At 40.3% G+C, this 25,239-nt stretch overlaps 1 protein-coding gene, 1 long non-coding RNA gene and 1 other non-coding gene across 3 annotated transcripts; 1 reads left to right on the top strand and 2 right to left on the bottom strand.

Annotated features, from left to right (window-relative positions):
* Positions 1 to 3,222: 3,222 nt before the first annotated feature.
* On the bottom strand, positions 3,223 to 3,329 carry LOC125592159. Its single transcript, XR_007328007.1, has one exon. It is a non-coding gene; the product is annotated as a small nucleolar RNA R71 (small nucleolar RNA).
* Positions 3,330 to 16,603: 13,274 nt separating this feature from the next.
* LOC111208552 lies at positions 16,604 to 17,727 on the bottom strand. The gene is made up of 2 exons (XR_002660440.2): positions 17,033 to 17,727; positions 16,604 to 16,963 (listed from the first exon to the last, which is right to left on the bottom strand). It is a non-coding gene; the product is annotated as an uncharacterized LOC111208552 (long non-coding RNA).
* Positions 17,728 to 20,976: 3,249 nt separating this feature from the next.
* LOC106423756 (protein C2-DOMAIN ABA-RELATED 5) lies at positions 20,977 to 22,244 on the top strand. Its single transcript, XM_013864517.3, has 4 exons — positions 20,977 to 21,122; positions 21,361 to 21,501; positions 21,643 to 21,738; positions 21,821 to 22,244. The coding sequence occupies exons 2-4, from the start codon at positions 21,376 to 21,378 to the stop codon at positions 22,109 to 22,111; spliced, it is 513 nt and encodes a 170-aa protein (XP_013719971.1). The 5' UTR covers positions 20,977 to 21,122; positions 21,361 to 21,375; the 3' UTR covers positions 22,112 to 22,244.
* Positions 22,245 to 25,239: the final 2,995 nt, after the last annotated feature.

The raw sequence follows: 25,239 nt of genomic DNA, 5'->3' as shown, positions 1-25,239 counted from the left end.
CAAGCTACATATGTCTTCCTGAATATGCTAGCTCATCCACACAGACCAAGCTGGTACCAGAGATCTACACCAAGGACGAGATCAATGAGATGTTCTATGGAGTCTGTGGAGAACACGAGAAGAACAAAGAAGCCTTCCAGATGAAACTTGATGGTGTCTACTATCCACTGAATGATTGTATCAGCTGGCTGACAAATTGCATGGAGGAGATGAAGCAAGACATAACCAGAATTCATAGTGCGACCGACGTTGCTCGACCTACATCGATCGACAACCGCATACCAGCATCGGTCGAAGACAATCCACCAAACCCACATTCGATAAAGTCTCAACCAGATTTTCACACCAGGGCAGGGATAGATCAGATAGTAGAAGGGATCTACAAAGCTCTGTAATCTACAGAAGAGAGGCTTGATGGGAGATGTGATGACATCTATTTCCCAATGGATCTTAGCATTAGTGCTTTGAACTCAAAGATAGAAGCTATCCAAGGGGAATTGGTGGAGATTCAGAGTTACATTTCCCGTCGACCAGAAACATCACCATCGATCGACAGACGCAATAACAAATCGACCAACATTCATCAACATATATCGGTCGACAAAGATTCATACCGAGGGAGGCTAGTACAAAAGATAATATCGACATGTCAGATACACACAACCATGGAGAGGAGATCTCAGCTGATACATACGCCAAACATATGAGACTTCAGTTCAATCTGGAGAGTCTTGGAGATAGATAGCAGAAGATAGAAGATGCAACTACAATAATGAAAAACAAATGGCGCAGAGGAGATGAAGCAATGAGAGACTTCACTGGTACATGGTTCAACAAGCGCAACGAAGATATGGAGACTTGTTTCCCAACAAGTGCCAACTTTCAACATCACTAGCCCAATCACCTCCAAAGTCAAGCTAAATGACTATAACAAAGCGCTGAGTGGGAGGCAACCCACTATTAGGTAATATTTATTTATTTTTTATTAACATATTATTTATGTTGGATTTTATTTATTGCAGGTCATAAAAAAAAAACAGATCCGAGTCGACGATTACCCTTAGTATCGACCGATGAGACACTGTCGACATCGATCGACAGGAAAACACCTGCATCGACCCATATCAACATCCTTACATCGGTCGACATCCATTCTGGTATGGTATATCGTTCATACTCGTTACATTGAGTACCTATGATTTATTATCACCATAACTCCGACTGAATTTACACTAGGGACAGTGTAGTTTATGGCTGGGGGAGGTTTACTGATATTAGTTTATTTATGAATTATAAAAATATATTTTCAAACTGATATATGGTCTTTTATACATCTTGTATATATGCTTTTAAATTGGTTTTCAAGTCTTTATCGAGTCTTTCTAGTCCTTTTGGAGTCATTACAGGTCTGGAGTTGCATTGGATGGGCGATGGACCAGCTAGAACAAAAGAGGCAGAAAACAATGCAATTTGGTGGTTTTCACGCAGAACAGTCTTGATGACTGTTCTGGATAGCGGAGCAACCCGAGTGACTGTTCCGAGTGAGTGTTCTAGCGGCAGAGATTTTTAAGGAAACTACAATCATTACGGGATTTGCCCTAATTATCCCTATTTTCTCTCCCAGCCGCCTGTGGCTTTGATATATCATATTTTCTGTTTCTCTTTATCATTCTACGCTATTCTAGACAGAAGAAAACCATTGGAGACTTTTGTGCTTTTGGATTGTAAAGGGAGAAGGCTCCATCTCTCTCACCATAGAGAAGATTATCCTGAACCCTCTTTCTATCTCTTTTATTATGCAGTTTCATTCAGGATCTATGTCTTTGATTGCTTGCATCATGATTGAGTAGTGATCTAGCTCGCCTAGGGTTTTTAGGGTGTTGAAATATGAGATAAACATAGATAAGCTATTCTTGATTATTCTTCATCCATACTATTCTTAAGGCTTCCATTAATCTGATCACTTGATGTTAGATCCTAAGTTTATCGCCTAGCTAACCGCTTAGGAGATAGCTTGAGATGTATTGAATGAGCTTAGTATCCCTAATCAGCGAAAGTAGATATTAGGGTAGTAAGTGAACTGATCGGACCTGATCTCTAAGGCTTGCAGTCGTTTCTCATCTGAACGACAGTTAGATGATGGGATCGACCAGCAAAGAGATCACCACCACGACAGTGGGGTGTTCCAGCTGAGTGATCCGAGTTCTAGAAAGCACTGCATCGCGCTTGAATAATTGTTTGGCTCTCGCTCAACACCCAATGAAATACCCTAGGCTAGCTTCTTGTTAAATTGAATCAAACTCTAGTTTACTTGTTTTCCGCGTCACCAATTGAATTGAAAACCATTTTCTTCTTAGCTTGACATTGAAATTTATAAGAGTAAAGTGTAGACTGGTCCTCTGGATTGAATCTAAAGTACTATAATCACAACTGTTAACTTGGCAGTAGCAAAGATTCATATTTAGTGTATCAAGTTTTGGCGCCGTTGCGACGGGGACCTGATTTTTTTTTACCTCTACTTTTCAGTTTCACTTTAAGTCTAAGATATCTAACTCGCCTCTGTTTCTTTGTCACAGCTAATGATCCAGGTGCATGACCAGTAGACATACTCGGAGCAACGCACAAGGACCATTGCATCAGCTCACCAACGAAGAACTAGCGAGATTAGAACGTCAGAACCGTCAACAACCAAGGCAAACTGACACCACTATGGGTGATCACGCCAATCAGGATGATCTCGCTGCGGCTATGGCACTCATGCAGCAGCAGATGCAACAAATGCAGCAGACCATCCAAGCTCAGCAGGATGCTGCTGAACAGGCTGCTCTCGCGCAGCAGGAGCAACAGGCGCAGACTGTTCCAATCGGGCAGAGAAACCTTCCGCGTAACATCCCTACTACGCGCTCTGCCATTGTTCCTCCACTCTGCACCAGGCAGGACTTCGAGATCAAGCCTGCTTTGATTGGTCTAGTACAGAGAAAGGTGTTCTCTGGTCTCTCTACAGAAATTCCAATGGAGCATATTGAGAGCTTCGAAAAAGTCTGTAGTTTCACTCGCGTGAATGGTGTTCCACCAGACTACATCACGTGCATGTTATTCCCATTCTCTCTTGATGGAAAAGCTGCACGGTGGTTGAACTCTCTCCCTACCGGCTCTCTCACTTCATGGGAACAGGTCCGATCAGCGTTCCTCAGCCATTTCTACTCTAAGGCGAGAACAGCTGCATTGAGGAACAAGATCACCTCCTTCAGACAGCTCACTGATGAGCCTTTCTGCGACACATGGGAGCGCTTCAATGACTATCGCAGAGAATGTCCTCACCATGGATTTGATGATGATTACCTCCTGGACATTTTCTATGATGGAGTGGACTGGAAATACCAAGGTGCTCTGAACTCTGCGAGCAATGGAGACTTCATGACTCAAACCACTGATGGAGCGTTTAAGCTGATTGAGAACATGGCTGCTAGCTCAGCTAATAAGAAAGAGGAGAGTGATTGCTCCATGAAAGGGAACAGTTCTGACACCCAGAAAATAGATGAGCTGACTGCCAAGGTTGATCAGCTACTGAAAAACAACCAAGGGCACGTCTTCAGCATGGAGCAAGCTACGGCCGGACATATTCAGAACCAGAACAAGCGACAACCGCAGAGCAATCAGCAAGCTGTTCCAGCTAACGAGAACAGTCAACCAGATGAGCTGCAAAGTCTGGGTATGATGATGCAACAGCTGTTGCAGGGTCAGCAGGTTCAGGCCAAGGTGTTGAATCAGGTAACCACAGAAATTGACACCAGGATGGGCAACATGTTCACTGAGCTGAATAACAAGTATGACAATCTTGCGATCCATATGAGAAAGATCGATGTTCAGCTTGCTCAAACAGCTGAGAGTGTCAAGAGGCAACAAGAGACGCTCCCTGGAAGAACTGATAAAAATCCAAGGACTGAGCACTGTAATGCAGTAGAGCAGCCGTTTGCTGAGACTATTCTAGTCGCAGAAGAGAACACAGAGCAGTCTGCTAGCTCTGAAGTGATTGCTTCTAGCGAACCTGCTGAAACTCCACCAGTCCGAGTCTATGTTCCTAAGGTTCCCTATCCAATTCCACCTAGACATCTGATGGATCCCATTGGTGAAGAGCAGCTGATAGGTTTTAACAAGATGGTGAGAAGGCTTCCTAAAGAACTTGCATTCGAAGATGCTCTGCAGATTCGTCCATTGCTCCAGTTCTTTAAAAACTGTAGAGAGACTCAAGAAGAGATCAAGGTCCTCTATACCAGAGCACTGTCTACGCCAGCACTGAAGGTATTGCCTAAGGTTGATGATCCTGGAAAGTTTGTTTTCCCATGTTCCATCGCAGGAACAACCTTCAAGGACGCTCTTTGTGACTCTGGTTCTTGTGTGAATCTCATCTCAAAGGCTATTGTAGACGATTTGGGTATTGCTGATGTTGAGCGTTCTCAGCTGACCCTGACCTTTGCAAACTCTTCCAGAGCAGTCCCATATGGAACCATCCGCAGCCTTCATGTTCAAGTAGGGGAATGCATTGTTCCTGCTGAGTTTCAAGTTGTTGAGATGAACAAGGATCATGAGATGCCTTTGATATTTGGAAGGACATTCATGGCTACTGTTGGAGCAACCATCGATATGCCCAACAAGAGAGTCTGCTTCTCCAACATCAACAAGAAAATTTTCTACAAGGCTGTACCCACCAGATCTTCCTCATCACACGCCTCTTGCATCTCAGTGTTTGATGTAGAAAAGCTGAAGGTTGTTCCAGAGAAGGAGCATGGTGATAAGGGTGAGAGCAGACTGTTCTTTGATGAAGATCCTAGCACTGATCCTACTAAATTCAGAGGGAATTCAAGGGTGAAACAGAAAGTCCAGAAGAAAAGGGTCAAGGGAGATCCTACAATGACTTTGATACCTCTCAAGTGTGATGGGAACTCCATTGAGTATGAGGTAAAGTGCAAGGGTACCTCTAAACCTTTCTCTAAAGTCAGAGCTATTCTCACACATGAGCTGAAGGAGAAAGGAAAAGCAGCTGTGAAAGGGTTGCTGAGCAGAGTTCTGAAGTTGAACATGTCTGATTGTGGAGCTTGTTTTGGAACAAGTCCTCATGATCAACCCGACTGATCCCTGTCACCAAGTCAAGCTAGTGACTTAAACCAAGCGCTTGGTGGGAGGCAACCCACTGGTAAGTGTAAATATAACTTGCTTTTGTTTTTGGTTGCTTATTTTCGTTTTAGTTTATTGAGTTTCAGGTCAAAAAGCATAAAAATTCGAGATACTTCAAAAATTCTGGGTTGCAGAAACGGAACAACCTACCCCCTGAAAAGAGCGGTTGTTCCAGGCGACCATCTGACGACAGAACACCCAGAATTTTCATAGAGCGCCTGCTCCACTCAGGTAAGTATCTCGACCCAAAAAAAAAAATGTTTATTCTTGTTTTCACCTTCTCTCTGATTTATTTTCACACCAGGGACGTTGTGAAGTAAGTCTGGGGGAGGGTTTTCGTCGTTTACTAACTCGTTTCTTTCTTTTGTTTTTCTTTTGGGTCAATTTGAGTCAGTTTTTATTGAGTCAGTCAAAATTTGTGGGAATTAGGACCTTATTCCGTGTTGATCACTGACCACCTCGTGCTTTAGTTATCTTATTCAGTGACCTTAGCAGTGGCGAAAGACACACATGTGGACCTGGAACACCCTGACATATCTCACTTGATTCTCCAGAAGTTCTCAGCCGATCAGGTTACACTGGGTAGACTTAACTCCACCTTACTTGAACCTAATCTTGACTGAAATTCTTCTTGTTATGGGCATTAGATCAGGGAAACGAGAACACACTCAGGACTTCTTATCCTTTTTATCCATCTTGCTGATCCTGAGTGGCTAGCTCATCTTTAGCTAGTTCCCACCCTGCACCTTAGCCTTTATTCCACCTTCATGCATTTGTTTTTCAGTGTCATATGTGCAGATATGTGCAAAAAGGTCGGAGAGGAAAGGATCAACGCAGCCTCCTACTCGTTACTGCTGCAGAAATTATGTCAGAAAGGAGAACAAGCAGATTAAGGGAGCAACCGCTCTATAACCAATGAACTGTGCAAGAGCAGGGGTGGAGAACCAGAATGGTCGCGAAATCAGAACCACCAGTGGCACTCAGAACGATCATGTATTACCTCCTTCTTCGTCACATCACCATATCAACATTCAAAAAAAAAAAAAAAAAAAAAAAAAGAACGAGATTAATGTGATGGAGAAGGGGAAGAAAGAAAAGAAACATGGAGCCACTGGAAAGGTCGAGCAAGAAGTTGGTACCAAGTATTGAAGAGTGTGTAGAGGAAAGTGAAAAGCAGAACAATCAGTTGCCTGTTCCGTCATCAGAACAGTCGCACCAGATATAGCAAAAACGAGTAGAGGCTGTGGACATCAATGGATCTATCCTCTCTTGCCATTTTGTGTGATATCTTGCATCCTCTTCAATGAAATGGTAGCCCCTAAACACTCTTAACTCCACCATTAAATAGCCTGTTCCACACCTAGACCGTCTACCCTGAATGATGCCTGTGATGAAAAGCTCACGCTACTCTTAAATGAATGTAGGGAGTTCTGTCTCGATAGTGTTGCTTTTTCAGGTTTGAGATGAAGAGTATGGAGCCGATTTTTGAACAGCAGTCAGTGGGGTTCCGGTAAGGGTGTGTTGTCCTAGTTTTACTGCTTGTATGGTTCAGAGATTCGTGGTTAAAGTATGGTTGCTGAGAATAGGAGAGTTCCCACACTTTCAAACCTTTCTCCCTGTTCTTGATACTTGACATTGTTTGAGGACAAACAAGGATCTAAGTCTGGGGGAATTGATATATGGTGTTTTATACATCTTGTATATATGCTTTTAAATTGGTTTTCAAGTCTTTATCGAGTCTTTCTAGTCCTTTTGGAGTCATTACAGGTCTGGAGTTGCATTGGATGGGAGATGGACCAGCTGGAACAAAAGAGACAGAAAACAATGCAATTTGGTGGTTTTCACGCAGAACAGTCTTGATGACTGTTCTGGATAGCGGAGCAACCCGAGTGACTGTTCCGAGTGAGTGTTCTAGCGGCAGAGATTTTTAAGGAAACTACAATCATTACGGGATTTGCCCTAATTATCCCTATTTTCTCTCCCAGCCGCCTGTGGCTTTGATATATCATATTTTCTGTTTCTCTTTATCATTCTACGCTATTCTAGACAGAAGAAAACCATTGGAGACTTTTGTGCTTTTGGATTGTAAAGGGAGAAGGCTCCATCTCTCTCACCATAGAGAAGATTATCCTGAACCCTCTTTCTATCTCTTTTATTATGCAGTTTCATTCAGGATCTATGTCTTTGATTGCTTGCATCATGATTGAGTAGTGATCTAGCTCGCCTAGGGTTTTTAGGGTGTTGAAATATGAGCTAAACATAGATAAGCTATTCTTGATTATTCTTCATCCATACTATTCTTAAGGCTTCCATTAATCTGATCACTTGATGTTAGATCCTAAGTTTATCGCCTAGCTAACCGCTTAGGAGATAGCTTGACATGTATTGAATGAGCTTAGTATCCCTAATCAGCGAAAGTAGATATTAGGGTAGTAAGTGAACTGATCGGACCTGATCTCTAAGGCTTGCAGTCGTTTCTCATCTCAACGATAGTTAGATGATGGGATCGACCAGCAAAGAGATCACCACCACGACAGTGGGGTGTTCCACCTGAGTGATCCGAGTTCTAGAAAGCACTGCATCGCGCTTGAATAATTGTTTGGCTCTCGCTCAACACCCAATGAAATACCCTAGGCTAGCTTCTTGTTAAATTGAATCAAACTCTAGTTTACTTGTTTTCCGCGTCACCAATTGAATTGAAAACCATTTTCTTCTTAGCTTGTCATTGAAATTTATAAGAGTAAAGTGTAGACTGGTCCTCTGGATTGAATCTAAAGTACTATAATCACAACTGTTAACTTGGCAGTAGCAAAGATTCATATTTAGTGTATCACAAACATAAAGATACTAAAGTGGATCAACCTGTCAACTATGTTACACTTGCTGAGATTGTTTGAAGGAACCAAAGCTGACTTTCAACACTAAACTTGACACAACTGCTTGTCTTGGGGCTTGGTATACATGGGATCGGATTCTTCAAACAAGTCTGGAAGGTAAATCCTTGTGTAGATAGATTTATCACCCTCTCTCTTTATTTTCAAAATAAAAAAATGAAAAATAAATAATAATAATAATAATAATAATATTTATATTTATATATTAGAGATTTATTTAGGAATGAATTCAAACATGACTTGGTGGCTACAACCATTAAGGCTTGCTTCATATGAATTCTATAGGTAAAAGATTAGAACATGACTTGGTGGCTACAACCATTAAGGCTTGCTTCACAAATAATCTTAGGAAATATGTCAAAAAGAAGTGAACAGGACTTGGTGGCAATCACCATTAAGGCTTGATTCGTGGAAGTCTAACCAATCTTGGTCAATGATCTTTCAAATATAAGCAGACTTTGACTAGGAGAGAAATTAGTAGAGAGAGAGGATAGAAACTAATGTTTACCTGCAGGTTCAGATACTTGTTTGAAATTCCTTGCATCCTGTGATGGATACTCCCAAGGTAAAACGTACACTTTCATTTATGCTAAGAAATGATGTTGGTAGAGGGGAATGTCAGACAAGATTTGCTAAGTTGTTGGCTAGATGAATTTGGTTGCTAGGCTAGGATATGGTATTAAGTGCTTTTGTGATTAGGACCTCTTAGATGTGGATTGCGATATTGTAGAGGTGATGATTCTAAGTTTTAAATCATGTGAGTCCCTGCTGTTTTCAAACCTCTTTCAGAGAAACTGCCTGTTTGTTTTGCTTGAGGACTAGCAAAAGGGTAAGTCTGGGGGAGTTGATAGACCATGGATTTGACCCATTTTTGTCCATGGTTTATAGGTGTTTTTACTATCTATTATTATATTATAGAGTCTATTTATTATATTTATAAGATCAGGAGTGATTTGGAGATAAGTGGTGATTTTGGAGCATTTTGGAGATATTTAGAGCAAGCACCCGAGATGACCATCGAGCTCGACCATCGGTCGATATTGGAGGAGAAATATCGATCGATGTTCACACTTGAACATCGATCAATAGCGTAGCGCGTAAAACGCCCGTTTGGTCACAGCCGACTTGACGCCCAAGTCTTCACCAATTTACAAGATTACCCCTGACGAATTTTAACCTAACTATATAAGCTTTGCCACCATGTTAGAGGCGAAGTGTGCTTTTCTGTGTTTTTAGTTTTATTTCTTTCAGCAAAAGGTTTTAGGATTGTGATGGCTTGGAGAGAAGATCCAAAGTTATAATTTGTGATTGGAACTCCATTAATAAATATTTTACTATTCTATGAAATTTTCTAACCTAATTGCTTTCATGAATTGTTTGGCCATGTCTGAGTAGTTCCACTGTTAGATTTAGGGTTTAAATAGGTTATGAGGGATTAGCCCCAACTATAGATTGCTGAGTTGTGGTAATTGTCATTAGGATTGTTCATTAATGCATGTTTCTAGATTAGCTACCTAGAACTTGCCCTAGGATTGATAGATAAAAGTGAGAGCTTCATTCTCATCCTGAAAACATTCTAACTGAGCTAAGTTTCTTCCTAAGAGTAAGGCGAGAGCTGATCTAGTGAGCTTAGTAAGCTTTATTCAACCTGCGCATAAAGCTTAACTAGAAGCGCATCGATCGATATTCATATTGGATAATCGATCGACGGAGCGAAAGGTGTATCGATCGATACCCCTATAGGATTATCGATCGACACTGCTATTGATCGAACACATTTCTTTGGGTCATTAGATCTAGTTCATAGACGAGTTCAAACATGCGATAGCTGATGGACTTGTTGAATTGACAGTTGAGCTTTATCTTATCATCATGCAACTCATTGGGCATCTGTAGGATTATAATTCTAAGTTTACTGAATAGAAACCCTAAGTCTAGCTATTTCCTTTTAAGCACCAAAACCTCAACCAATCAATCGAGCAATTTCTTGCTCAACAAAAACTGCAAATTTACATTTTAATTCTTAAAAACTTCCTACTTAACAAATCATATTAGATCCATTAGGTTCCCTAGCTCCATGTGAATTCGATCCCTAAGTACTACAACTCGACCTCTTATTTGAGAGAGTATAAATCACTCCTTAGGGTAATTTGAGTGATATCAATGTCCATCACGAAGGGGAAGACGTCCAAGGCAAGCACAATTACGCGATCAATTCAGAACAGGGAAAGACATCCGGAAATACCTAGACCAGGAACCAGTATAAGGACAATACCTTCTGCAAATTCCATCAGACAAAGGGGCACTCGACCGCGAACTGCAAAGTTCTCGGCGCTAGACTAGCCGCAAAACTACTCGCGGGCGAACTATCCAAGGTGACAGGCATAAAGGACCTCCTTCTGGACTCTGCCCGGTCGCCAAGGGCAGACAGAGATAGAAATCCCGCAACGGAAAATGAGTTGCGAGAAAAACAGTCGGGAGAAAAGCGCGGAAGAAGGCTGGACGACAAAGGTAACGACCCTAACCGTCGAAGGGTGAACATGATCATTGGAGAATCGCAGTTCTATCATGACTCGGTCTCGTCCATCAAAGCTTATCAGCGGAAGGCTGAGACAAGTGCCAACTATTCAGTCCGGTCTCCACCTTGCGATGCCCCGAACAGCGGAATTACCTTCGAAGACGCAGAGGCAGATGGGATAGACCAACCGCACTGCGATCCGCTCGTCATCAACCTTGTCATCCGAGATATCGAAGTCGCAAGAATCCTCGTTGACACAGGGAGTACGGTTAACGTCAACTTCCATGATACTCTCAAAAGGATGAATATAGAGCTGGGAGAAGTCGTACCAATCCCAAAGCCGCTGACCGGTTACTCAGGTGTAACGTCTATGACCCTGGGATCAATAAAACTCCCAGTCATGGCAAAATAGGTTACTAAAATCGTTGACTTCACGGTAGTCGACAACCCAGCCATCTACAACATGATAATGGGAACACCTTGGATCAATGCCATGAAAGCAGTCCTATCGACTTATCATCTGGGCATAAAATTTCAGACTCCCAACGGAATCGCCGCAATTTGGGGATGTCAGAAGCAGTAGAGACTCTGCTTCTTGGCAAAACATTAATTGCGACAGATCACGACGACCTCTATGGTCAAACCAAAACGCGAAAAGATAGCTCAAGCCAAGCTTGAAAACTCTTCTGTCAAGGACAATTCGAAACCATCCGCCGAAGCAACGACTGCGGACGACAACCATTTCTCCAAGTCCAACGCTCCCTCTCCCGCGGAGGAAACAACTCCAGAAATGGCCGCCGATCCCGAAATAGTCGCTACGGCTAAAACGGACGACGCAGCCTCACTCAGTGAGTAAAACACTCACGGAAAAACCCTGAACCACGAGATGGCTTGATCCTCGAAAGAGGTACGTAGGCAGCTCGTCGAAAGACGAGTTCAGCTATCCCCCTCTAAAAAAATGGGGGGGAGGGGGGGGGTAGTGGGTACGTATACTCATATACTCCCACAAATTCGAAACACCCACAGTTGTATTCAAATTTTTTGAAACTTTTGCGATAAATCGTTTTATAAAAAAATCTTCGATTATCTCACGTTTGTCAGCCGAAAATTAATTTCCTAACAAGCATCCGCATCTAAAAACATCGTACTGACACGCCCAAGTCACGGCTAAAACGTAATCTATCTTTTCGAAAGAAAAAAAAAGTCATGAGTTTTCAGAGAAAGCGAGACGTCGCGATACTCCGAAACATAATATATCATCAAACAGTCCACCTGCGACTATAAACTAACAACATCACCCTAAGTCTGTCGATTGGCCCCAATCGACTAATCAGAACGTTCTGCAATAAAATTTATAATCATACACCTTTGAAAATAAGGCCTTTCCACATCCATCAAGGATAAACAATAAGCGCGCTATACAAAAATCCAAAATTTTGGTTAGCACCTCAGACAGTCTCTGAGAGTAGCTCGATTCGTATAAAGCAAAGCCATATAAGCCGATATGAACTCACAGACCTTTAATCAATACGAATCAGGTTGAAATTGCGAACAGGTAAAACGAATGCCGACCAGTCGTCGCAAAGCCTTAGCCCAAGAGTAAACCTAGGTCATGCCCTAAACCCAGTCAAGCCGGTCTGAAGTATCTTCATACATGATACGTCAGGACTAAATGCTCAAGAAACTTCGAAACAGAAAATCCATCTCAAAAAGAGACAAAGCACAACGCTAAGGAGTCGGATAGGAAAGTTATTACTCTTAAAAGCTCATAAAACGATAAAAATATATAGATAAAAGCCGCGTAGCGGCAGGGATTTAAAGCCACCAACGGCCAGTCCTGACAAATTTCAAACGGCCACACTCGACCAAACAACACGAAAACATGAAATGGCCACATCCGGCCTAAATAGATATAACCATAAGATAAGGGAACACATGCATAGTTCCCTAAGGATCGACCTCGAAATTTCCCGACATGGACGCTCCAAAGGTGCTCTCAGGCTGATCAACTTCCTTGCCTTCGCCCGCAAAATTCGTCGCGGCTTCCTCCGTGCCAGGCGAGACCGGGATAGGATCCCAAAGCTCATGAATCCTCCCTTCGATCAGAGGGACCAACGAATCAGCATGTGCGCGATCTCCCATGAAATCCATCATACTCTTCAGCTCGCTATCAAAGGTGTAGTCGCTCTCTCGGGTCCGCCATAAAGTACCAACCAAACAATGGCACTCGCGAAAATCGCGGACTAACTCCTGAGCTTCCTTAAGCTGCTGGTACGCGGCCTTGAGTTGAGAAGCACGGGCCCCAACCATCGCAGCATAGTTACTCCTTCCCTTACGCTCTGCTTGGCGGAGGGCTTTGGCGTGATCCGCGGCTAACCGCTCATTCCGCGCAGAAGCCTCACTACGCAAAAGAGCAAGCTGTCTCTCCGCTTCCTCGGCTTTGAAACGGAAGACTCGTGCTTCTTGACAGCTAGCCTCAAGAGCCGAGTTAAGCATGTTGACGCCCTGCGTTAAATCCCACAAAGTTAGGAAAGAGGGATGTATATTTTTTTTAAACATATATATAAAAGCAGCCAAAAGAGCGGACCTCATTCCGAAACGAAGCCTGTGAGGGAAAGGCGCCTCCAACGGCGGAGTTATCTTGTTGCATACAGCAGCCCAGTACCTTTCAGCTTCTTCAGGGTCAACGGAATGAGAGATAAATTCCTCCTTGGGAGTAATAAGCACCTCGTCATCCTCACCAATGTTCTTGAACTTGGAGGGACGAGGACCAACCCTTTTGGAATTCTTCTTTCTAGAAGACATGTCTCTTTAAAAAAAAACTTAAAGAAGATATGAGAGGGAAGGGAGAGAGATTTCTACCTTAGAAAACTTTTATGGTACAAAAGTGAGGAATATGAAAAACTTACTCCACGTTCTTATAAAAAAAAGAAGTTACTCTTCACCTTCGAACTTTTTGATGTCAATCCTGCCAAACTGATCCCACTTGCCTAACCACTAATTAGAACCGAACAATGAAGGATTCACGAATCTAACGAGCTGGGGGGCTAACTGTTGGGGTCAAAATCGGTCACGACAGGATAACATTCAAAGACCTTTGGAAAAATAAAACAGCCTTCGAAAATCTGCGATAAACTTAACCAAAACATCCCCCGATTCGTACGATCGATCATAAAGACGTTCAGAACAAGATCGGGATACGATCAAAGTTTCAAGATAATAGGTAAAACCAGGCCCGAGCCTATGAAGATTAACCCGTGCACCACAGGGCGACCATTGACTCACCGCCCTCACGGTCGCCGCGGGCAACCGAGCACGCCATCCTCGCGGTCGCCACGGGCGACCGGCGTCGCCTCCCATGCGGTCGCCACGGGCGACCGGCACACGCCATCCTCGTGGTCGCCAAGGGCGACCAGCGTCGCCTCCCTCTCGGTCACCACGGGAGACCGGCACGTGTATCCTTCACGGTCGCCACGGGCGACTGGCGTCGCCTCCCTCGCGGTCACCACGGGCGACCGACACGCATCTTCCTCGCGGTCACCATGGGCGACCAGTTCCTCGCCTCTCCGGGTCGCCACGAGGCGATCAGCTCCTCGCTCTTCCGGGCCGGAATGGAACGGTCGGATAACCCGCCAGTCATGTTCAAACGTCCCGTTGATGTTACCGTTGGAAAGTTATGATAAAACCACTAAAGTACGTCTTTCTACGAATTCAAACGGACCATGCGAAACGATAATGGTCAAATTAAATCGCGTGGGCCGCATAGCCGGTTTGAGTGTTCAAAAAAGACGACGCCGTATCAAGAATGCGTTCTCGGGAAATCATCCGTAAGCAAACCAACAAAGGTCCAAAGCTCGGTAGCAAGCCCATCTGCAAGGAAAAGAACCCAAGGATATGTGGCGGTTTAATTTCCATCTGCGGGAAAGGATAAATGTTAAGTCTTGGAGATGAAGATAAAGATGGAGCAAAAAAAGGAATATTCCCGAGAAGAGATAACTACGGCCCGAGGATAGAAAAGGAAAGCGCGAGCCGACTTAGGTGGGATATATAAGAAGAACCGAGAGAGGCTTCAAGCGAGAGAGAAAAAAACTTAGCATCTAGAGCAATAGGTTACTTTCCGTTTATCAGAATCAAGCTGCGTCTCAACTAAGGTTTTTATAGTCGTAGGTTATCGAAACTAGGAAGAAGCCGACAATTCTCGAAGCCTAGACTACTTGTTGTTTCACGCTTTAACTTGACATTCGGAATAAGACATCTTTTGCTCCTTTCTGATTCGTATTCTTTACTTTGTTTCTGTATTCAAATCGCTTGGTGTGTGGTGAAGCAGATATCCGAGATTTCTGGGAAAGTTAAGTTCACTTAATATTCCTTATTTGACGGAAATCGACACTGTGAATTTCGGTTCCCTCAAATGTCTTCCTTTATCAAAACCAGGGAGCATCTTCCAATTCATCGTCCAGCTACCCTTGTGAAGACTTAAAGACGGAACCAGATGTGTTAGGTTCGTGAACTTGGAGTATAGGGATGCATCACATTCCACCTTCCATAGATGGGTTACTCGTGAATTTTTCCCAAGAGATAGCATGTCATTCTTATGGACCCGTAGATTCAATAGCTGGATCCTGGGATCGAACGGAACAATGGTATTGCTTCAGAATCCAAAGATGTTGTTGGGACCCAGAGGTGTCATTTGGATCTGAAGGTCGTTTTTGGAGCCCCGAGGCTGCCCTAGACCCGGAGGTCACATTTAGAACCCGGAGGTTGAGTAAGGACCCGGAGGTCGTTTGGGAACCCGGAGGTTCCTTCAGACCCTGAGGCACAAAATTATATACGGCGAGATTCTGCCTTGCATTCAGAAGTGGGAGCACAATGATGGGCGATGGAGAATATGCTTCAGCACTCGACATGCCAGAGCTTTGGGACGGATCGCAAGGATTTGATCGCCAAGATTAAAGAGCCCCATGCTTGGCCAAGCTTTGCAACAGAATTGGAGAGGATAGAGATTCTGCATACATGCTTTCCGGACTTCAAGCTCATTCATATTCCACGAGCGAAAAATCAGATTTCAGATTCTTTAGCTAGGATTGCGAGGTCTTTCCATAGAGAACTATTGGTTTTTCTATTCCGGTATGGTTACCCATACCACCACAAGTTTCAATAATAGAATATCCGTTTTCTGTCAAAAAAACTAATAATAATGAAAGCGCAATAATATTTAAGAGATAGAAACAAACAATAGTAACTAGACAAAACATATCAAACATTACATAAGTTCAAAAATATAACACTTTCTTCTCATTAACTTACAACATTTAGCTAAAAGAGAAGACTTCTCAAAAAAACTTAGTTAAAGTCACAAAAGATCAAACATTACATAAGTTCAAACATCACAAAATATCAAACATTACATAAGTTCAAACAGTTTCATCTCATTAACTTTTTCTTCTCTCAGAAGACTTCTTAATAATTCTTATATAAGTTCAATTGTAAGTACTTCCGGTAAGTCTTCTAGGATAAGTATGTTAGTTTTACAATTGACCGAATTGTGTTAGAAATTTGATATTTTCTAGAAGATTTACACGGAAGTCTACCACAAGAAAAATAAAAAATATTTCATTTTTGCTAGCAGACTTCCATCTAAGTCGTCTCAGGTTACTTTTGCAATTAAAAAATAAAACTTAAATATTTAATTTTAAATAGGGAAGTCTTCTGCCGGAAAGTCTTCTGTAATAACCAAAGGTATGACCGAGATCTCGGAATAAAACCCTGGAAGACTTCCGTGTAAACACTACAAGAAAAAAGACTTTTATTAACAGACGGAAAACGCTATCTAACGATACGATAGTGGTTTATGAAGCATTGTATCATCACCTGTGATAGTAGATCAGACACATTAAATAGCGTTTTTTGCAGTGCTATCATATGATGATATACTATAGCGCTTTTTTATATGCAATTAAATATTATTTAATAGCGTTTGTTTTTTTGTTATTACAGAACAAAAATTAAATAAAAATAAATCAATCAAAAATAATTAATAATCACAAATCAAATTGACAAATTAATAATAAATTTAATTTATAATAAAATCGGTTTACCAAATAATATTGGTTTTATCTAAAACCGGTTTATATCTAAACCAACCCTAATCTAAAACGTAGAAGCAAAAATGCTAGCCGCCCATCATCAACAACATCTAAACCTAACTAAACCACCGTGTCTTCCACATCACAAAAGCCGCCGTGAGGTCCTTGTCATCCTCTTCCATTCGTCGCCGCCACCGTCCATGTCACCACGCGAGCTTCACGTCGCCGTCTTCCAGTCACACAACGGTTCTGCTACCTTCTCCTCCATCAAGCTCCTCTGCCTTGTCCACCTTCTTGTAACAAGAACAAACTCAAAACACAAAGAGAGAGAGAGAGTGAAAGAGAGAGAGAGAGATGACCAGTGTGGTGACCAGCGGTGGTGGTGGTACGGTGAAGAGAGAGACCGGCGAATACTGATCTGAGAAGTGGCTAGAAGGATGACGGCGGCGAGTATAGTTGGCTGACGACGGCGACGAGGTTAAGATCCGTGACGACGGTGCCAGTATGGTGTGCTTAAAACCAGTCTTCTCCGACGAATCTTCTTTTCTTCTCTGACCAACGAATCTTCTTCTTCTCAGACCCTTTTTCTTCTCTCACATCTTAGATTTACAAACCAAATATACTAAAGCATAAGAGATGCATGACGATGTAAGAATCTCTCTCGTTTACAATACAGAAAGTGAGAGAGATGAAGATCTGGGACTGTGAGGAACTCGCAAAGGAAAGAGAGGAGGAGAAGGAGGCGTCACGGAGAAGAGAGAAAGTGAAGAAGCAAAAAAATTAATTTTAGACCATTGGATCAAAAATAATCAATGGTCAAGAGTTGTTATATTTGTATTAAAAAAAACTAACCAAAGAGAAAAAAGTTAGAAGATTAACCAAAAGATGGATTTGTAGCCCTTGGATTAAAAACATTGACAATCAATGGTTAATGATTTTGTTTTCTTATGGTTAATGATATATTTTATATTAAACTGTATATTTGATAAAAAGTTAAAAAATTTAAACTTAGATTTACTGATTATATGTAGATTTTTGGATGTGTGGTGTAAATATGAAGTTTAGAGTTTATGGTGTAAAATATAATGAATTTAGGGTTTGGAATATAATGTTTTGGGTTTAAATTTAAGATTTAAGATTAGATTTTGATATTAAATTCAAGATTTAAAGTTAAATAATAATAAAGTTTAGAGTTTTAAGATTTTTAGTTAGAGTTTATGGCATATGATTAATTATATTTTATTTAAAGTTTGAGGTTTAGTGTTCTATGTATAAGTTAAAGTATGTGGTTTAGGATATATGGTTAAAGTTTAAAAATAAGTATATATGGTTTGAGATTAAGTTTGAAAATATTTAATTTTATAATTTTATATTAAGTTTTGAAGTTTAAAATTTAAAATATTATCAAGTTTATTAATGTATTATAATTTAAAGGTTATGTTTAAATTTAGGGTTTAGGGATTCAAAAATCCAAACATAGCGTTTTCAATTAAGTTATGCTATTAAACATAAGTGTTACATGTAAAACCATATTCTATCATAGAGTTTCCAAATATATCATTCTATTATAGGGTTTCTAAATATACAAACGATATCTAAAACTAAGGGATATGCCAACCATAGCAGAAAGGAAAAAAAAACGCTATACTGGACTGCTATCAAAACTCATTTTTCTTGTAGTCATATCGTATCTCGAAAGACTTACATGAAAGTCTTCTAAATAAAATAACTATATAAATTTTATTTTTCAATTACAAAAATAACCTGAGACGACTTTCACCGACATTGAGAATATTTCCAGTGACAGTTGAGAAGACTTCCCCAGAAGTATTATGTGGAAGTCTTCCACCAGAAGATTTCCATGCAAGTATTCTAGAAAGAGTTAAATTTCTGACATAATTCGTTCAATTGCAAGACTTGCTCTTCTCTGGTATTTTCGAGATTTTTTTAACAAGAAAAGGTTGGAAGATTTCTAGGAAAATCGTCTCTAAGAATTAGACATAAAGTCAATTGCAAAATTAACCTCTACATTGACCAGAAAACTTCCGTATAAGTCTTATATGACCAGAAGACTTATACGGAAGTCTTCTGGCGAATAGATCTGGAAAGAATTTTGATTTCAAACATTCAATGAGTGAGATAACTTTCTTAACTTTTCCAAGCACGTAGAAGTTCAACATGAAAGCAACCCACTTGTTAATGACCAAGAATCTTGAGCTTGAATGGCTATATGAACCTTTAAAAGATTAGAATCCAAATCTTGAGGTTTTTTATGAATAAAAAGAGAAAGTGAAAGATATGTTGTTTTAGTACATAAGAAATGAAATATAAAGAGTGAAAATCGATTTTTAGATGCATTAAGAGCTTCAAATTGGTTGTTCATGATGGTTGGTGTATTTATGACAATGACAATATTATAAATATTTGAGGAGGATGATGATGGTTGAGTAAATGCTAATTTTCGAAAAAATAGAAAAACAAATAATCGCATTTTTATGAATAATCCAAATTTTTAAGGTGAATATGGTAAATGAAAGTTCCAAAAAAATTATGAATTAATTTTGTGTTTGACTTTGAATTTTAAATCTTTTTTGAAACAAACCATTTTTTTTTGTCAAAAACTCAAAAACATTATGAATAGTTCCAGTGGTGGAGTGCTATACTTTTACCATTAAACCTACAGCTCGTTGGTTAAAATTTATTTACTTTAAATATATTTCACTTAACGTATGTGCGTTACTCCAAATCAAACTATTTTCTCACCAAAACTTTTTATTCATCCATGACATCACTACATAAAGAATTTATCATGCATACCCTAAGAATATTGAGAATGTTGTTAAATCTTTGAATAATCATCTTCAAAAAACGAAAAATTCCTCAAACATCAACGAATAAACTTTCTGAAAAACGTTTTACGTAAGTTTCAAAACTTAAGGCCAAACTAAGAAAATTCTGATTTTTTCAAAAATACTTTTCCTCATATTAACTTAATATATAATATACATCGTTCATATTTTTGAAATATGATTATTCATACTTTTCTAATCATATTAATTTGCTTGATATAGAAAAACCCTGAATTAAGTGATACCATTTTAGAATTGTAACAAAACTTGAAGCTGACGAGGAAATAGAAGTTCTACAACCCAGTTGGACCAAACTTCAAGCCTTAAGCCTTTACTTAGGAAGTTAATGCACCACAAAAGATTTTTCATCTTATATGACAATTAATCTCAGGACAGGTAGCACTAACAAGGAATCTGGTACGCCGTAATATGCGATGTGATAACTACTGTCCAAGATGTGGAGAGCCAGAATAAACTGTTACTCATGTGATCTTCGAATGCCTACCGGCTTTACAAGCATGGACATTATCATCAACACCGTCAAGCTCTCAGACTTTTCCTGTATCGAGTATATACGCCAATATGGACTATCTTTTTTGAAGGAAGAATAGTATTATGAAGCCAAAAGATGATAGAGATCCTTATCTTTGAATAATCTGGTATATTTGAAAGGTTAGGAATGATAAGCTATTTAGAGTTATAGACAGAGACCCATTGGAACTAGTCAGGTATGCATAGAGTAAATGCCAAACTTGGTATAATGCAAAAGATACCATACATGTTCCTCCACAGGCACAAACTTGAAGAAGCACAAGCCTTAAGCTTGGGTAATATTTGTATGGTGGATAATTCATGGACCTCTACAGCTCAATTTAATGGATTTGGATGGGTTTGAAAAGATAGCATGGGGAAGATTCAACTTATGGGGACACGAAACATGAGGAGGCGTGATACAGCATTACACTTAGAACTGGAAGCGTTAAATTGGGCAATGGAGAGCATGATATAACATTCGACCTGTTAGAGATTCGGGACAGATTGCAATGATAACGGACCCATAAGATTCGCCAAACTTCTCAACTGAGCTGGAGGTCATTCAAACTCTTCTGTTGTGTTTTTCGGACGTCAAGATCAGCTATTTCCCAAGGGCACAAAATGAGATTATTGATTCATTAGCTAGGAATGCCCGTTCTTTTCATAGATCTCTTTGTTTTAGTGGTTGTTTTATTCCGGTCTGGTTACCAATACCACTTCAAGTTTGAGTAATAGAATAGCCGATTGTTGCAGAAAAAAAAAAAAAAAACTGGAAGCTAAGAAGAAAAATCTAAATTAATTGCTTTCATATAATCACTGAATTAGACTTTCTTATATTCCATTAAACTAATTAGCTTTTATTTTCGTCCACTAAATAACAGGAAAATATTCCATCTTGAAACACCACACCTCAAATAATGTGCGTTCCCCTGCCTTGCTGATTTGATTTCGTTTCCTCCTCCCACAAAATCTGAACTCTAATTTTGGTAACCAAAATCGATAAAATGAAAATATATAAAAAAGTTTGGCGAAGACAAAAGAAAAGGTAAACGGAACATCTACGACGGTGAGTTTAGTCAGGTTTCTCCGATTAAGATTAACGTTGGATTGATTTTTTAGAAGATTGTTTATTGTCAACTATGTTCCCACATAGAATACTCTTGAGTAAATCTTAGGCTTCGCTACTTTTCTTTAAGGCCCTTTGGTTGTCAATAATCTTAGTCTGAGTTCTAATTTGAAATTTCGGTTCACGTTTTTGCAGTAGTTAATTGAATCAACAATGTTGCTTACTAATGTTATTTCAGGGGAGAAGCATAACGATGAAGCCTTCTATGATGGAAAGTCTATTAGGTCTTCTTCGTATTCGTGTCAAGCGCGGTGTCAATCTCGCCGTCCGTGATCTCAACAGTAGCGATCCTTACGTCGTCGTCAAAATGGGTAAACAGGTAACCAACCTAAAACTTATTAATATACTCAAGTGTATTCCTATCTTATATATTTACGAGGATTAAAGGTTAAAGGTGACCGATGAAACAAATGAGAATTTTCTTTTCATGACTAAACGAATGAGAAAATTGAATGGCCAGAAATTGAAGACTCGAGTTATTTACAATGATGTGAATCCTGAGTGGAATGAAGATTTGACTCTCTCAGTAACAGATCCCAATCTCAAAGTCCTCTTGGTAAGCAGCGTCCATAAAATTACTCTCGTTTAGGCATATGTTATATAATAACCCATGATCGTTTGTCTTTTTTTTCTCCAAGACGGTATATGATCACGATACATTCACCAAAGACGACAAAATGGGAGATGCAGAATTCGAGATTAAGCCCTACATCAATGCATTGACTATGCACTTGCAAGATCTTCCATGTGGGACCATAGTGACCACAGTCCAGCCTAGCCGAGACAATTGCTTAGCGGAGGGTTCTCGGATCATCTGGTCTGATGGTAAGCTTATTCAGGAAATAGTCCTTAGACTGAAACATGTTGAGTGCGGTGAGGTTGAGGTTCAACTTCAATGGATCGATCTTCCTGGCTCCAAGGGTCTATGATTTCTTTATTTGTTATTTGTAATTTACCGTCATGTTATGGACACTATATAGACTTTAAGTTAAACCTTACAAACTGATGTTGTATATATGTTATTGAACATGATGAGTATATATTATTCACTTTATTCTTCTCCTTTTTTTGCTTTATTAAATGAAATGTGTTAATACTCAATCGTTAATGGAGTAAGTATTATGATGTTGTAGAATGAGAGTGTCAATGAGTGTCAAGAGTGTTAATACTCAAGTTTATGTTTGTTGGTGTGATATCTCCAGACCTGAAAAGGTGAAAATCACAAATGGATCCGTAGACTTGATTGTCTTGAATTGGTTGTTCATGTATATTTCAGATACTGAATCTGTTTTCATACCCTTGACTTTCGACTGTAAAGAGAATAAAGTTTAAATCTTTTAGATGGATGCTGGTGGAACATTTTGGCAGAAAGTGTAATTGGATGTGCAGAAGTGTACATGTGTATTCATTCGTAGATTTGTTGTCACTTGGCTCCACTTTCTCCAATATATCTAATGAGTTGGATAAGTTGAGTTCATTTTTTTAGATGTACTAAATTTAAAATGTATGTTTGCTATTGAAATCTCAGCATATTGCTGCATGTACAAAACTAGTATTTTATGAATATAATTTAACATTTATTCAAAAAAAAAAAAGTACCCTACCATACATCTTAAATTAAGGACGAATTATTTACTAATAACTAGGGATTGTCACCCCGCGCAAGCACGGGGTCTGGGCAGTTTCGTTGAGGTTAATATATTTGGGTAACATTGTATCATGTACTTGAATCATGTCAGTTTGCAATTAGAAGTTCGATAATGTTAGACATATTCCTCTTTTCTTTCTATTTCTCAAAAATGGTCATAGTTATTAAGCATTTGAATATGCAAATCTTTTTGTCAAGTATGACCGACGCTTAAAGCTGAACAATCGGTATTTTGTTTTTGAATAACATTTAGCTTCTTGAATGTGCTCATTTCTCCATCGTCACCCAAGGGCTCACAATGTTTTATAGCTCATCTTCTTTCACAGTGCTCATCGAAGAACACATTGTCTGTGCCTTGTATTTAATCCGAGTTGGAACCCTGCTGATCTGTTCCTGTTTAACAGGGAAAGAGAGGACAGTATATTAAAATATGGGAAGGTGGCACTGTTAAATGAATCCATCCCTTAAAGATGTAAGAGATTATACGTTTAGGTTAACTTAGGATTCAAGTTAGCTTTGACGAAGTAATGACACAATCAATTTAACGAGTTCCCGACCTCTAACCGGTACGTCTCGTGGGAGAACTCCCGCTCCCAAACTCCACTAGATCAAAGAGACTCTAGCAACACGAAATTAGTGTTCTAGATAGTTTGTTACACAAGTATCAAATACTACTCACAAGAGAATACAACAAAGCACTTAGATCAAATAGACTTAAGCCTAAGCTATTGATCTTGTGTTAATGTCTCCTTTCCCTTGCACTTCACCTTGATCTGATTACTCGTACGCTCCGTAGCTATCTGCTAGTGTTCTTGGGCGTTAACCTAATAAGCATACTAACATCTTCTTTTATATGTTTCGTATGTGATCAGGTGTTACCGGCTGGAGTGGACCTGTGCCGGCTGGAGTGGGCCTGTGAGTACTCGGCCCATGAAGATCTGCTGTTGCTGCCCATCAGAGTCGTCTGCGAGAATCCAAACTCAACAAATCTCCACCAGTTTGGTTTGACCCCAACACTTGCCCATTCGGCAAACCCTTGTGCCAACAGCCTCCTCCTCTTGTCTCTTTGTCTTTTGTGGTCGAAATAATCAGTCTTGACTCTCTCTGCGTCTCTCTTCCTCGCGAACCTCCATCACCGAAATGATCTCGGCTCCGTCTCGTGAGAGATCTCGGTCAGTTCAGTCGTGCTGACTTCACTCTGTTTCTCCTTTATCTCCAGGTACATCTAATCTCGTTGTTTATTTTGAGATTAGGATCATCTGCAAAGAAAGCTGAGAACTTTCTAGTGTATTTCACTGACCCTTAACTTCTTTGTTCCTTGCATGTCTTCTCCGGTGATTCTACGCCTCCTCTGACATGACTCGAGCTCTGACTCGAGCTCCACCGTCACGCTCCACCTCTTTTGTGAACCGAGGTATGAACTGATACATCTTTATCCTCCTCTGCATGTCTTTGATCTACTCCAATCTAACACTCTTGACGTTTCAGGGATCGATTTCAACTCTATGTTTAGTTCCTTCCTTATGATCTTGATGAAACTGTAGTTTGATCTGAGTAACTCGCCTTAGCTCGGTGAGCTTTCAACACACTTTGCTTTCCTTCAAATCAGCTTCTCAGAGCCCTTTGATCTTGTAACATACTCGAGTTGGTTACTGACACATATTCTTTGTAGCTTGTTTTAGGTATGTCTGTTCTTATAGATGGTTGGTGATGCTTTCTGATTTCGTGGAACTTAGATTGACTCAATGTGATCGTTGACTCCTCCTTGCTATCAAACCCGTGACTGCTTGACATTTCCACATTCCTCAACCCGAGTCGAGAACCCTTCTCGACCCTGTATGTGCTCCCGGTAACTCCTCCTACTCTTATCACGGTGCTTCTTATTACTGTTTGACTCATCTACACAGACACTCACATACGTAAATGCTCGTGTTATGCGAGGATGGAGCCAATAGAAATAGAATCACCTGGAGCCTTCTCCACCTTATCAGTGGACATTCAAAAGCTCACAGCAAAGCTGAAACTTCTGACAAGGTTCCGTCTTCGTTAGGAAATCAGCCGAGTTAACATTAGCATGAATCTTGTTGAGAACAATATCCCCTGCTTCCACTAGGTCTTTGATGAAATTGAATTTGGTAGCTATATGCTTTGTCGTCTCGTGATTGACTGGATTTCTTGCTAGGGCTAGAGCACTTTCTGAATCACAATAGAGTTTGATACCTTGTTGCTTGAATCCTAACTCGGAGCATATTTCTTTTAGCCACATTGCTTCTTTAGCTGCTTCATTCATAGCCATGTATTCGGCTTCTGTAGTGGATAGTGCAACAACTGATTGTAGACCTGATTTCCATGACACTGTATTGCCTGCAAACTTGAATGCATAGCCTGTTACTGAACGTCTCCTGTCCA

The sequence above is a fragment of the Brassica napus genome, chromosome C8, assembly GCF_020379485.1.
Source record: "Brassica napus cultivar Da-Ae chromosome C8, Da-Ae, whole genome shotgun sequence".
NCBI classification, from domain to species: Eukaryota; Viridiplantae; Streptophyta; class Magnoliopsida; order Brassicales; family Brassicaceae; genus Brassica; species Brassica napus.
Note: the sequence above shows the minus strand (reverse complement) of the source record. Positions and strands in the feature narration are given on the sequence as shown.